Here is a 13814-nt window from a genome sequence, read left to right as displayed (position 1 = left end):
GCCTCTGTCTCGGTTACCAGGGGACCAGGCTGGACTAACGTGGTCGGGACTGAGCTGTGTTAGCTGAATGACACAAGCTCTCTAACGTTAATGAAAAGCGTTGTTTCGATTGAACCCCCACTGCTGTAGGACCCAAGCGTCTCTCTGTCTTTAATGCATTAAAGATGCATAAAGCCCTGTGAGGTAAGGAATTGCTGTCATCCCTGTTTTACACGTGGGAAACTGAGGCACAGAGAAACTTGACCTTGGCTGATGGGTGAGGAAGGCACTCAGTCTATCTGTGCCTCTGTCCTCCGTTAGGAAGGGCTGTGGCAGAGCAAGGATTTGAACCCACATCTCTTGAGAGCCACAGGGCCAGCCTTATAGGTGGGTGCCGTGGTCAGGGGGGCGCTGTGGTCACACACACAGCCTGCCCCAAGGCCCTTTTAACCCCCGAGTGCTGGGCCTGGAGCTGGGGGCCCCTGCTATACACGGGCCTCCAGCTGCTAGTCCTGGCTGGGCTGGAGAGGGAAAAGGACTTCCTCTTCCCCTGCATGGGCCACTCCCAGGGCCAGGTCAGACCCACCTCCGGGAACCTCCCCCGAGTTGCAGGAAGCTCTGCACTCCCTCATTCCTGCCCCCATTGCTCCCAGCCGCAGGGGGAGGGGTCAATGTCTGGGGAGCTGCCCCCTCCCCCATTTGCCCAAGCCCCGTGCATCCAGACTCTCAGAAAGGGCCAGCCCTGGGATGAAACCCTAACCACGGGGCCATTGTCCCTCTTCCCTAGAAATAAAAGGGCTAGGGTCTCGTCAGCTGCAGCCCACACCCCGCGGTACGGGCCAGCAAGCCAAGCTGCTTCTGACTGTCAGGGTAGGAGACCCAGGGAATCCCTGGCTCTAGGGCAATTCTTCACAGTTTGGCCTTCGTCCTGCTCTCTCATGTGTCAGGGATGTGCGTCCACACACGCACGGCACTGTCCGTAGCGCAGCCCACGTGGCTCCTGGCTGAGGCTTCCCAGGCTGCGGCGCTCTCTGTTTTGACGGCGTACAATGAACCCTGCAGCTCCCTCTCCTGTCTCGGGTAGGTGCTCACCAAACAGCAGCAGGAGCAGGCGGCCAGCAACGACTTCAACTTTGACCACCCCGACGCCTTCGACTTTGACTTGATCATCTCCACCCTGAAGAAACTCAAGCAGGGCAAGAGCGTAACGATCCCCATCTACGACTTCACCACCCATAGCCGGAAGAAGGAATGGGTACGAGGACACAAAGGGACTGATGGGGCCTGGGGGTGAGGGGTGATTCGTGTGCTGGGGGTGGGGGGGCTATTCTGAGATGGGAAGAGGGATAATGCACCTGCATCTTCAGACTAAAAGTCCCATCCCTTTCAAACACCATAGATTGAAAACCCAAGATCCCAGCCTAGTGGTCACGTTGCCGTGTGGGACGTATGGTGTCTGTTTCTGGTGCCTGGCTTGGTAGGAACCCAGGAGTGGCAGTGTGCTCTCCACGAATGGGCTGGCTTGGTGTGTATAAGGGAGGGAGCAATGCTGTCATCTAGTGGCTGACAACAAAAGATAAAGGATCTACTGCTACTGGCAGCAAAGGGAGTTCCCCATTAACTCAAGTGGTAGAAGCCCATGGTTTTGAAGCCGACAGAGCAGGTCTCTGGTCCCAGCTGCCCAGGGACAGGAGCAGGTGTGTGTGAGCACTTGTCTCTCGGTTGGTTACAGTAGGGAGAGCTGTAGATTATGCAACACTGACCCCGGCCGTCGATGTGAGGAATAGCACAGAGAAGGTCTGAAGGGAATTCGATTCAGACCTCCTTGCAGAGGGGATGGTATCTGCAGCATACAGTCTTGAGGGAGGGGGGCAGAGATTTTACATGGAAAGGCTCTGAGTGGGTGAGATTTCCCAGCGCGGGGAAGGAGAAATGAAAAGACAGTCTCTTTAGGGGAAGCACCCGTCTTGAGACTGGTATTCATAAGCAGTATAGAAGAGGCCTCTTCCGTAATGGGCTTGTTCAATCCCCAGTCAGGCTGAGCACTTTCCTTCCTTCTTTGGCTTGAAGATCAATTTAAAAGAAACACAGCAGCCTCGTCTCTTGCCTGGAAACATGTGGGAGACCAGGTGGTGCTCCCTTTATCTGACGCATCCTCTCTCTGGGGATGGTGTCTCTTAAGGGGCTGGACCCTCTGGTATCATTCATAGGTTGGTCTTTTCCATCGCCATTTCTACTGTAAGGGGGGTGCCCTTGTCATGTCCAGTGTCCCAGCAGCACTTTTCCAGCACCCACTCGTTGGGGCCCAGCAATGGGGCCTTAATTGACCCCGGATTCCCAGGGCATTCAAACCCTTCCTGTTGTGCTGAACTTCATGCTCCTTTATCATCTCTCCCTCTGGTGGAGTATTTTTCTCCTCTCGTTCTCTTACTAACTGCATTGGGTTTGACCAATGTCCTTCTGTTTCCTCCCAGAAAACACTGTACGGCGCCAATGTGATTATCTTTGAAGGCATCATGGCTTTTGCGGACAAGGAGCTCCTGGAGGTGAGAAAGGGTCCTTTAGAAGGATGATGGGCTGCAGAGACAAAGCCAAGAGGGTCTCACGGCTTCGTCTTGCATCCTGGCTGGGAAAGTAGGAGCTGTCGGGGAGCTTTCCTTGCTGTACGCCTCCCCACCTCCTGCTCTCCATCCACGTGCATGCGGGGAGAGGAAGGAAAGATGGAATCTTCCCCCTAATGGTCTCTGATGTCTAGGGCCAGGGAGATGGATGCTTTCAGCAGATGTATTCCTGATTGCTGTAGGAGTTTACTGTAGGATCTCAATGGGCTTCAGCTGCTAACAGTTACAAAGCCAAGTGGAAGGACGTTGGGAGAAACACAGGCTAATGCTCTAACCCATCTGTAGAGATGTGGAGGCTGGTGATTTGGTACCAGGTGTAATGAGTCTAGTGGTTACAATCTAATTCCTGGTGGCAATTGTCCACTGCACAAAAACACCACTAAATCTGGCACAATTCTATTCTCCTAGTCTCTGTAATCTCTACACATTGCACTCCGTTTGCTAGGATGAGCTGGTCCAGCAACTGCAAGCTTATCTGATCCTTGCCAGGGCTGCAAGTTCCTTTTTTTTTATGAGCCCTAACGCAATACTTGAAAAATGTAACATGAGAGGCCAAGCTGTGTACAAACCCGAATGTGTCTGCCTGCTTTCATCTAGAAGCTTTGCTTTATTGTTCAATGCACTTTCGTGATCTGCTCGTCTGGAGCAATAATGACATCCAGTGGTCAGCTGCATGAATCTCACTTGGAGCGAGGGATGTGATTCCCAGCTCACAAAGCCGCCCTAGCTCTCATCAAGCTAGCATGTTACAGACAGCATAGCTGGGGTAGAACAGGCATCAGAGAATGGCCTGTGGGGTAGTTAGCCTACCCAAGAACATACCCATGGGGGTCAGGCAGGTTTATGGCTAGTCCATGCCACTACTCACTGCCATGGTTACGCTTCTATTTTTAGCATGCTAGCTCATGGGAGCTAGCAGGAACATGTCTGCATGAGCTGGAAATCGCACCCCTATCTCCAAGTGTAGATGTAGCCCCAGAGGAGTATTTCCTGGGGAGGGAGAGAGATTGTTCTTGCTTTTCCTACTTAAAGGCAGCGCTGTGACTTGGAGCCGCCATGGGCGACCTGCTGTGTTTGGCCCACTTCCAGCATTAGCCAGCCAGTGCCCACGAGTTGCATTCTGGCACATCCTAATAGGTCTCTGCCATTGTCACTAGCCACTCGAATCTCCTCCGCATCCTTTTAAAGTTGAGCTTAGGAAATAGCGCCCTGGCAAAAGAGTGGGATCTACTAGTACAAGTGAGTTTTAGAACAGAATGGATCTCGCGGGCATGAGAATAGATGTGTGAATTGCACTTGCTGAGATACAGGAAGTGGCTGATTAAGGCTGCGTTGGCTCAGATGCAACAGATCAGACCTAAGGCCCATAAAGCCTGATGTCCTGTCTCTGGAAATGGCCGTTCCCTGACTCTTTGCAGGACATGAAGGAGCCCTAGCGAGTCATGCAATGCTGTGTACAGAGGAGACGGGGAGGGCACTCAGAGGCTATGCTGATAGGATCCAATAAGAACCTGGATAGATAGAATTCCCTCCTGACCCATGATGAGCAGTGCGTGCCTGAAGTTTAGCTTGGATTATCCCTTCCCCCACCTTACTGATCCTGATGTTGGGCACAAGTTTATCCAGCCCTTTAAAAAGAGAATCAGCTGCTATATTGGACTCTCTGACCTCTTGTGGCAATGAGTTCCACAGGCAGACTATGGACTGGACCTTTGCCTGGAGAATGAAAAGTTGGCCCATCCTGACTGGGCTCCCAGCTCGGGAACTACAGTGTCTCAGTTGACCTGGATTTCTAGTGGCTTCATGGGTGTCTCTGAAGGTGCATTGGAAGGAGGGCTATATTCAGATTTTGCAATGTAGAGGCTGTCACCCGTTCATTCCATTAGGTTAGGGATAGATTTAGGCTTGGAAGAATAAGATTTTTTTCAGTAAACGTCGATTTCACCACACACACACAAAATAAATATTCCCAGCAATGATCATTGAAATTTACAGCTAGATAAAGTAAGAAAAATGCTTCCTGAGAACTTATAAGAGTTTGATTTAAGGATTTTTACCTTGGATGTTTGACATGTGATGTTGACAGTTCATGTTTAATAGTTATAAAACTTTTAACTTTTTGAATCTCAACATCTGCTGTCATTAAATAATTAGTCTGACCCCTCCATACATTCCTGCAACTGTGAAAATTTGAATGGATAAAAATAAAGCTTAAAAATAAACATCAATAGTACCCGGGGAAATTATACCAAAAAAATCAAATTCTGCCAAGCCTAAATATATTTAATGTTAGTTGGGCAAGTGTCACTAGGTGACACTGTTACACATAGTCTTCCACGATATTTTTCTTAGTGTGCACGCAAATGCTTAGTCTTGGGAAGACGTACACGGTGGTGGTGTTTTTTTTGTTCTGCCCGGTTCTGCATCGAGGAAGTGGTCCTTGGAGAGGGAGTTGTGTAAGCAGCAGTTTGAGATCAGCTTTTGAGGCAGAGTTGCTCCCTGCATGCTGGCTGACCACCTCTGTTCCAGGACTGGTCTATATGTATAAGTTACACATATACTCAGACACCACATCTTTGATACCAGTGGGAAGCTGAGCTGCAAGGCCCTGATATCTGCTGTTGCTCAGCAGAGTGCTGACCCTGGTGTCAAAAGAAGGGTGACAATAGGCATAAAATTTCCCTCCCCCACTGATGGATCTTTGAACCAAACTTCTCGTGCCTGTACCCATTACTGGCTCTGGCTGTATGGGCCCCTTTTCAGCGGCAGACCCTCGCTACCAGGTAAATTACAATCTCCCGCCGATGGTCCCGTTGAGCTGTAGGGGAAACGCACACTAGAAGAGGAGATTGTGATGAATTCCCTTCTGCCGGGTGAGGCTGGAGTTGGGGGGCTGTTTCTCTGTCACGATGATGCAGGCTTGTGCAGCAGAACTCCAAGCGCTGCCCTGACATATCTTAGTTCCCCTGCTGTGATTTCCAAGGCTGCTTGGACCCTGGTGACTTCCCAATGGGTGATTTTCCAGCTCCCTTCAAGGGGCTTGAACCAGGCCCTCAGCTCTGTGACAGCAACAGGGGGATCGGGGAACGGCTAACCGCAGAGGGAGAGCTCCCCTTCCTCTCCCTGGCTTGACCGGGCAGGGCTCCACCCGCGGTTTCCCCTCCCTGCTAGCTGGCGCAGTGAGAGCACGCCCTCAAGGCAGCGCAGCGGGAGGGGTCCGGCATGAGTGACGCTCCACCTGGGCTGTGTGCGTGTTCTGCCTCCTTTCAGCTGCTCGACATGAAGATATTTGTCGACACGGACTCGGACATCCGGCTGGTGCGCCGCCTGCACAGGGACATCGGCGAGCGCGGTCGGGACATCGAGGGGGTCATCAAGCAGTACAACAAGTTTGTCAAGCCTGCCTTCGACCAGTACATCCAGCCCACCATGCGGCTGGCCGACATCGTGGTGCCCCGAGGTACCCGGCACAGCTCGCTTCCGGCCGGCCTCTTTCCTCGTTCATTACGTTGGCTCACTGCGAAATCCCATGCCTCGTTCTCTCTTAGCAGAGCAGTCCGAACGCCAGCTCTCGCACCTCCTCCCTCTGCTCTGGCCTCTGGCTATTCCCTTCTGCCCTCCTGCTGGCATCAATGCCAACTGCGGCAGACAACTAGGGCATTGAATGACCCTACAGCCCCTGCTCTTGATGGCTCCCAATCAAAATTAATTGGCCTGGCAACTCTCTGTGGGCACGTGTTGGCACCAGGGTGAGCTGGCTGGCTGTGCCAAACCCTTGCCAAGGAGCTAACGGTGCTGCCGTGTGGGGAGTGGTTTTTGGTTACGTCGGTGGGTCTGCCTCAGTTCACCCCGGGTGACTGCCTGGGCCTGCCACTAGATTAACCAGCAGGGAGCAGAGTGACCGTTTTGTGGGTTATGGTTTGGGTCTGGGAAGGCAGAGACCCAGCGTTCCCATGTTTCAGAATCGCAGGCAGCAGAGAGGATGGTGCTGACTTGACGCCGAGTCCCTGGAACTCACCCTGTCTCTCTCTTGTTCTTGGCGCACTGAAGGTAGCGGGAACACCGTGGCCATTGACCTGATCGTCCAGCATGTCCACAGCCAGCTGGAAGAGGTAAGGGCTGCGCTGTGAAGCTCCAGTTCAAAGCCTTGCCTCAGGGAGGTGGCAATACGGGTGCTAACCGCCTGGGGAGAGCCGGGGGCAGTGGCGTGGCTAGTGACACCATCCAGCACCTAGCGGGGTATCATTTGGCTTGGGATTTGCATGTGAGAGCAGCGGGGCGATGATACAAGATTCCTGACCTCCTAAGTAAACTCCTCTCCAGCCTCCCTCTTCTCAACCAGGCAAGTCTTCCCTCTTCCCTCCGCCACCGCACTGGCTGGGAGCTGTGCATCCATGTACCCGCTGCTGCTGGGCCTGCCTCTGTACAGTGGCATGCGACAAGCTGAAGGCAGAGGGCTGCAGCCTGGATGCTGGCGCTTTGCACAAGGGTGCTGGGGGCCTGCAGAGCTGCATGGCACCTCTCCCTGCGTTCTCTGGGCTGCACCCTGCCCTGGCCCTGGGCCCAGGCTTGGCACATCCCAGTGCTTCCTTCCGTGCCTGCAGACCCGGGAAGCTGCCTATACCTTACTGGGAGCTCTTCGATAATAGCAACTTCTTGCTGGGAACTGAGAGTTTGCTGGTAAGCATAATCCACTGTACTTGCCTCATCCCCGGTACAGTATTCCTAACTGCAGGCCTAGGAAACTCAGCAGCCCCAGGAAGTTAAGCACAAACCGGGCCCTGACTTCTCCCTCCAGTGCATTGCTCTGGCCCCTTCTCTTCAACCAGTTTCTGCCCTCCAAGCACGCACAGCCATTGGGTTTCTGGCTCTGAACAACTCTCAGAACAGGCCAGTTTTTCAAATCCGGTTCAGACGCGCTCCCCCACATTGGTTGAAGCCTTGCGAAAATGGCTGAGGTCTGCCCCCTGGGAACGGAGACCTTTCAGCAGCAGCCAACCCAAATACCACAATTCAGCCTCACACCTGAATACTAGTCTGAACCGGCTCGAAGGTGGATCCAGATTGCTACTTCCTCAGCCATCTCTAGTTTTCACAAATCTTGAATCCCGTAACTGGACTGTAACTGCTCTGGAGGGTGGGTTACGTCTGAGCACTCGCGGGGGGTGTCAGATCAGCGGATGAGGTTGTGTACCATACGCTGTGGGCTGCAGTTCCTAGTTTCCCTGGGAAGATTAAGGGCAGACTGGTGATCTCAGGGCCACAGCACTCAGGTCTATATAGCTTTTGTATGTTAACTCGGGAATATGCTGGGGGCAGGGGGAGGGGTCTCTTTGCACTTTGATTTTGCCATTGGAATCTGTTTGCTTTTCAAGATAGCTACGCTCCCCTTCTGCTCAGGGCAGAGTTCCAGAAGGGCGAATGCGCACACAAGTCAGATGCACTAGGAAGTAAAATTCTCCACTCCAGTTGGCCTTTCTAAGCTCCCACTAGGCTACAGCCATCTGGCTGCCTGGTATTGCAGGCATGAGACTGCATGCAATACCACACAGGCCAGCAAGTCCATATAGGAGACATTGCTCCTATACGTTAGCACTTGCCTAGAGTGTGCCCCTCCAAAAATGTCTCCTCTCCTAGTTAAAAAGGGGTCCCTGTATTTTCCTGCAAACAGCCCTGTTTGTAGTGTTGAAATAAGGGCAGGTCTAGAGATTGTGAAAGCCAAGTTTCATCTTGCTACCCGGCCATAGGAGCTGTTTTCTTGTATAAGTATGAAACGCTGATGTCATATCAGAAGAATAACTGGTATCTAAAGCAAGATGGAAACTGGTTTTGCAGTCTCTGAACTGACTCATAGCTGGGGTCCGAGACCTGGCCGGTTTCCATGGAGATGAGATAGCTACTGCTTCCAGGAACAGGCCTCAGGAAAAGCAAATTAGAGCAAAACTTTCTTTCAGCTAAATCTCACAGCAGGTGAGAAATGTGGGTCCTTCCCAGACTGCTGGTTTGGGAGAACCTGTGGATGCTAAGTTTTGAGGCGTGGGAGGGGTTTATTGGGGGGCAGAGGGAGAAAGACTAACTGTGAACGCAGGAAAATATTCCTATTTTTCCCTTTTTTTTTTTTTTTTTTTTTTTTTTTGTCTCTAAACGCCCGTGGGCTTGACAATGCTTAATGCCGGTTGCGTTGTGTCTTTGTGTTACTGCTGCAGCGTGAACTCAGTGTCAGGTAAGACCCTCATGACTCTGTCCTGTCTGCGTGACCTGAGGCATTTCCAATGCCAGGCACTCTTTGGGCTGCACTGTCTCTATCAGAATCCAGTAACTTCCTCCTGGAGCTCAGACCCGTAGAGCTCATCTCACCCTTTGTGCTCAGGTACAGCCAGGAGGGCAATATTTTAAGCACTGGGCATATATAGAAAGTGAAGGTACCTGCAGTTTATATGGCCAACATCTGACCTGACTGCGTACCCAATCCAACTCCCATTGACGTTGGATCCAGGCCTAACTTGTTCTTCGGTGAATCAGAGACATTCACAAGGCTGATGACTTGCAGAATGGGAAAGAGTTTGGTATTTTTTACCAGAATTTTTTTTTCTTCAACTAATGTGAAAAGTGGTTTGGAGAATTCTTCTTCTGAGCAGCGGCTGCTGGAAAAGCATAGGAAAACCGAGGCCTTGTGTTCGTAACCCAAAGGAAATTTAAGCTGAACCCTCCTCACGTTTAAATGAAGTTCTTTGAGAATTCAGGCAGCCTCGGGGAGCAGGAGACTAAAGCACAGGGGTCATACCGCCCAAAGGGAACTCGACTGATTCTGAGTGGTAACACACACGCTTTGGTCCAAGAGGACAAGTTCTATGGAAATAATTTCAGGATTTGCCAAAAATATAGTGGGAGATACGATTGCCTAGTAGCTCCAGGTGTATATACAGAGTAGACACCTATTTAGCTACCCTTACAATATCAGCGTGTAGATGATGCTTCTGCTTTTTCACTTCCATTAGGCATTCAGCTAAGATTTCAGCTATTTTTGTGGGAGGCGAAAAGATGCATTTTTAAAAATGCATTTCCACTTAGATGTATATCTTTGTTTAAAGAGACACGTAACTCAGGTAGGCCTGAAGTTTACATTTGGCATAAAAAAGCTTTTACAAACCCTCAGATGAATAGAAAAGCTTCTGTTTTTTCCCAAAGCTAGTTATTTTCAAGCAAGTAAATTGGATGGTTAAAATTTCACTTTTAACAATCTCGGGGCCTAATGTGGCAAACATCTGTACGTGTGAGTAACTCTACTCCTACGGGTACCTGTGCTCATGTACGTAAGTGTTTGGAGGGTCGGGAGGCGGCATATAGTGACACAACCATGAAAATGTTTCAGTTACAAATGTCTAATTTGTAACAGGCTGATTTTTGCCCCCAAGCTGATATTATTCTGAAATCCAAAAAGTACTATTTGTCATCTTGATTTTGCCTTTTCTTCATGCATCTTGAAAATCAACAAATCTAATAAAATGGTGCTGATTGTGTAATGGAGAGTTTAGTGCTGCACCACTTTAATTGCACAAATAACTACACTTGGGTAACCTCGGAATCCTTATCGTGTATTTCAATCAAGGCTTCCTTTCTGGTAAAAGTTTGAAAAAAATGAAGGTCCGGAGTTGGAACATGCCTGCAAACATTGGTTTAAACTCATGAAACCCAAAGGTTTTTATTAAGTCAGCTGTCTCCAGCGCCCCGTCCACCCAGGGGCAGCTGTGTGTTAGGTAGCAGATCAGGGCTGATAGATGGGGACATGCAACAAAAGTGAAACATGCCTGAAAAAAATTGGGCCTTCCAACTAACCGAACTCCACAGCCTCAGTTCTTAATGGCTTATAATGAATACCAAAATCCCCCATTCTAATGTCAGTGCCTTTCAAATGCTGTGTTGGTGAAGCTATGCATAATCTGTAACTGGTAGAGAAAAACCCAGATGTCGGATCTGGGCCCGGGCTAACCTACCTTCCACACAAACTGTAGGTAAATTTCGGTAGGAATCCAGATCCAAACTCCATTGCTTTGGCCCCTCTCTAGCACTTCGTCAATGGAACTTTTTAAGTATTATGGAGGTGAGCTGATTCTAAGCCCAGTGTGTAATGACAGGGTAAATTACCAGGATGAACTGTTGATAACTCTAACTGGATGGTAACAGAGTTAGTTGCTGATGCATCCAAATTCTCACTCATTTAAAGAAAATTGTAATAATCGCTGGACATTCGACTTTTCGGTTTCACACCCAGACGCACGTTTCCTGTCTGAAACGGCAACACACTGAGACATCCATGTGCAGGCGCTGTGCACCCACGCGTGCAGTTCCCCTTAACACCAGTAGGAACAGACACACACCCTTCCTTGGCAGAGCAGACCCCGGAGTCTGCTTGCTTGTATCGAAGTATGATGCTCTCAGTGATGTCTTGATCCATTTTTTTTTTCCTTCCGCCATGCTGTTTGAGAACTGGACTTGCTTCTAGAAACGGGTGTTCTCGAAGATGAATTCACCGTTGCCAATCGATACTTCCCGTCCCCAGGTCTAGATCACCTCCATGTGCCCTTTGCCAATTGTCTTTAAATATCAAGCCGTGGTACGGTGTAGTAGTCCTTGTTTGAAATGTCAGCCGTTAAAAGCCAGCTGCCGTACGTGTTTGAAATGCCTTACCTACATTAGCTTCTTTGTAGCTGGCTGTCTCTTGTCTGCTTCCTGTCTGATTGCATGTACAGCAAAGAGCTGGTGGTATTCACCGTGCCTTTCTGAGAGACGGTCACCCCCATATTTCTTTTGCTTTCATTTCTTCCTCCCCCCCCCCCTTTGAAGCTTTCGTTCTGGGGAGGGAAATAAGTTTCCAACCTGAGACATTTTCTCGACCTGCTCATGGTGGCTTGGCTGAATGTTCCATTGCTGGTCAGCCACAGCGAAGCGGGGAGAGGAAATTCTGCTCACCTGCCTCACCCACAGGATGGCTGAGAGCCAAGACAGCAAAGAGGGACAAACTCCTGCAGGCCCCCTAAGCCTGATCTGTCCGCCATTCTCCAGCGCAGGGTCCAGAGAGAACATGAGCTCTTGTCCCTGTCAGGTTGGCTGTGCAAGCTGCTGAGCTGTTCTCGCTGCCCCGTTTGCAATCCCCTGGTAGGGTCCACGCCGAGTTCTGTTCAGCGGGCCGGATTGCCAGTGTCTCTCTGCAGAACATAAAGTGCTCTTGCCGTGTGTGTGCAAACATGGATTGTACTCAACTACACTCCCATTCCACTGGGAGAGGAGCCTGGGCTGTGGATCCCAGGCCAAATCTTTAACTGGGCCTCTATCAAGAGGCACCTGCCACCCAAGTGTGAGTGTTTGTGTCCCCACGTGGGCCTGGCAAGCAGGTCGGTGGGCACATCTTGTGCCTGTTTGCATGTGCCAACCGTGCACTTTTTGAGGCCCAGCTGCATGCTTGGCCATCAGTGTGTGTCCTTCCCCAGCTTTCCCAGTTGCTGGGATCTTGGAGTAAATGAAAGCTCCTCTCTCTGATCGTGGGAATGCACGGAGTCCTGGATGAGGGGTCTGGTCTCTCCTCCATGCAGCAGAGTCAGGGACGGAGCCATAGACACCAACTCCTGTTAGTGTCAGCAGGAGCAAGGTGTGCAAGTCGTGGAAGGCACAATAGACTCCTGCCCGTCCGGCTTTTGTGACATCACGCTTCTCTGCCAAGGCCATGGCTGGGACTGGGGCCTTGCTCCATTGAATGCACAGGGGACATAACACTGTCATTTTTCCCCTGCGCTAGGTTGGTGTGAGTGCTGGGTGGGGCCCCTGGGAGACTGTCCAGCAGAGGGTGGCACCTCTAAGACAATCTGTTAAGCAAACACAGGTTCAGTGGAAAAGACGGTTGCCGAGGGATCTCTCCCTGATGGCTCAGCCATTGATCGAATCCATCTGGTACTGCTTGAAGTTAATATGGATCATGGCTCCCCTCATCCCCCCGGTTCTTTGACTAATTGAAATGCTTTTTCCTCCCCCCCCCCCCTTTAAACCCTTGTTGTATTTCCTGCTTTGTCACTCCCTGAACATCCCTCCCATCTGGTGAACAGAGGAAGCTACGCTGGGATATGTGAGGAACGCTTGCAGTGTTTTGATTTTGATACTAATCATGGGAGCTGTGGGGTGACGGCGGGTGAGCCAGGGCTGCATGCTGAACGTGGGGGTCCACCAAGAGGGAGCATGTGCAGGTTCCTACAAGGGTGATGTTCTTTAAGCTGAACCAAAAGGAACCCTCTCTCCCCTCAGTACCTCTTCTCCAGATCAGATCGTCCTGAGAATTAGACTATGAAGGTATCTGTCTTGGGTACCTATATGGCCACATTGCCATAGTTTCTGGGCACCTCCTAGTCATTAATGTATTTATCTTTAGAACACCCCTGGGAGACCGGGCAGTGCTATTATCTCCGTTTTACAGATGGGGACCTGAGGCACAGAGAGGCTAAGTGACTTGCCCATGGTCTTGCAGGATGTCTGTGGCGGAGCGGGGACTTGACTTTCTCTCCAGCCCTAGCTTATTGCTCCAACCACTGGACCATCCTTCCCCTCTGCTGAATCTGGAGAGTTCCCCAGAGCATGAGGTGTCTAGTCCCACCATTGCTTTGGGGGATTGTTTGCCATGAGATCCACAGCAACTAATCCCTGGTCTGCCTCTCACCCCACAGAGTGGTATAGGGCTGCAGGCACCCCAAGGGGCTCCTCTGCTGTCACAGCCTGGAAAGCAAAGTGCAAGCATTTCAGGAACAAATGGAAACATAGGTGACAAAATGACAGGTTCCCCCGGGCCTGTTCACAGCTCGGTGGTGTAGGAGGGGTGTTCCTGGTTGCGTTATGCCTGGTTGTGGCATCCAGGGACCGTGTCTTGGTGTTTTGTGTAGGTGCTGGAGAAGACAACATGGGCTGATCCTCTCTGGTGTGGCACACAGTGACGTACCACGGTGTGCGTGGGGGCGGGGAGCTGGAGGGCGGCGGTGACCAGCACTTGGATCGGATACAAGGGCTTGGGCAGCAGAGAGCCGTGACCTCAGAGGGCCTTTGCAACCCACAGGGCCGTTCAGTTTGTGGCTTGTGACGGTGCTGACCACACTCCTCGCTTTAAGGCCTGGGTCCCAATGAGTCTGCAAACGCCGAGTTGAGGCCAGCGCACCATCCTCGGGGGCGGGGGGCGTA

At 51.1% G+C, this 13814-nt stretch overlaps 1 protein-coding gene across 5 annotated transcripts in view; it reads left to right on the top strand.

Moving 5' to 3' along the window:
* UCKL1 (uridine-cytidine kinase 1 like 1) overlaps positions 1-13814 on the top strand; it is a 41050-nt gene that overhangs the window by 18900 nt on the left and 8336 nt on the right. For 3 of the 5 annotated variants that reach the window (XM_075118673.1, XM_075118674.1, XM_075118676.1), the window contains exons 4-8: positions 1064-1234; positions 2454-2525; positions 5871-6060; positions 6651-6712; positions 12698-12717. In XM_075118673.1, coding sequence (XP_074974774.1) covers positions 1064-1234; positions 2454-2525; positions 5871-6060; positions 6651-6712; positions 12698-12717 — 515 coding nt within the window. Of the gene's footprint in view, positions 1-1063; positions 1235-2453; positions 2526-5870; positions 6061-6650; positions 6713-8806; positions 8824-12697; positions 12718-13814 lie in introns of all 5 variants that reach the window. The other 2 variants (XM_048819959.2, XM_075118675.1) reach the window with 1 other exon arrangement.

This window comes from Caretta caretta, chromosome 13 (genome assembly GCF_965140235.1).
Source record: "Caretta caretta isolate rCarCar2 chromosome 13, rCarCar1.hap1, whole genome shotgun sequence".
In the NCBI taxonomy this organism is placed as follows: domain Eukaryota; kingdom Metazoa; phylum Chordata; order Testudines; family Cheloniidae; genus Caretta; species Caretta caretta.
This window is presented reverse-complemented; position numbering and strand designations above follow the sequence as displayed.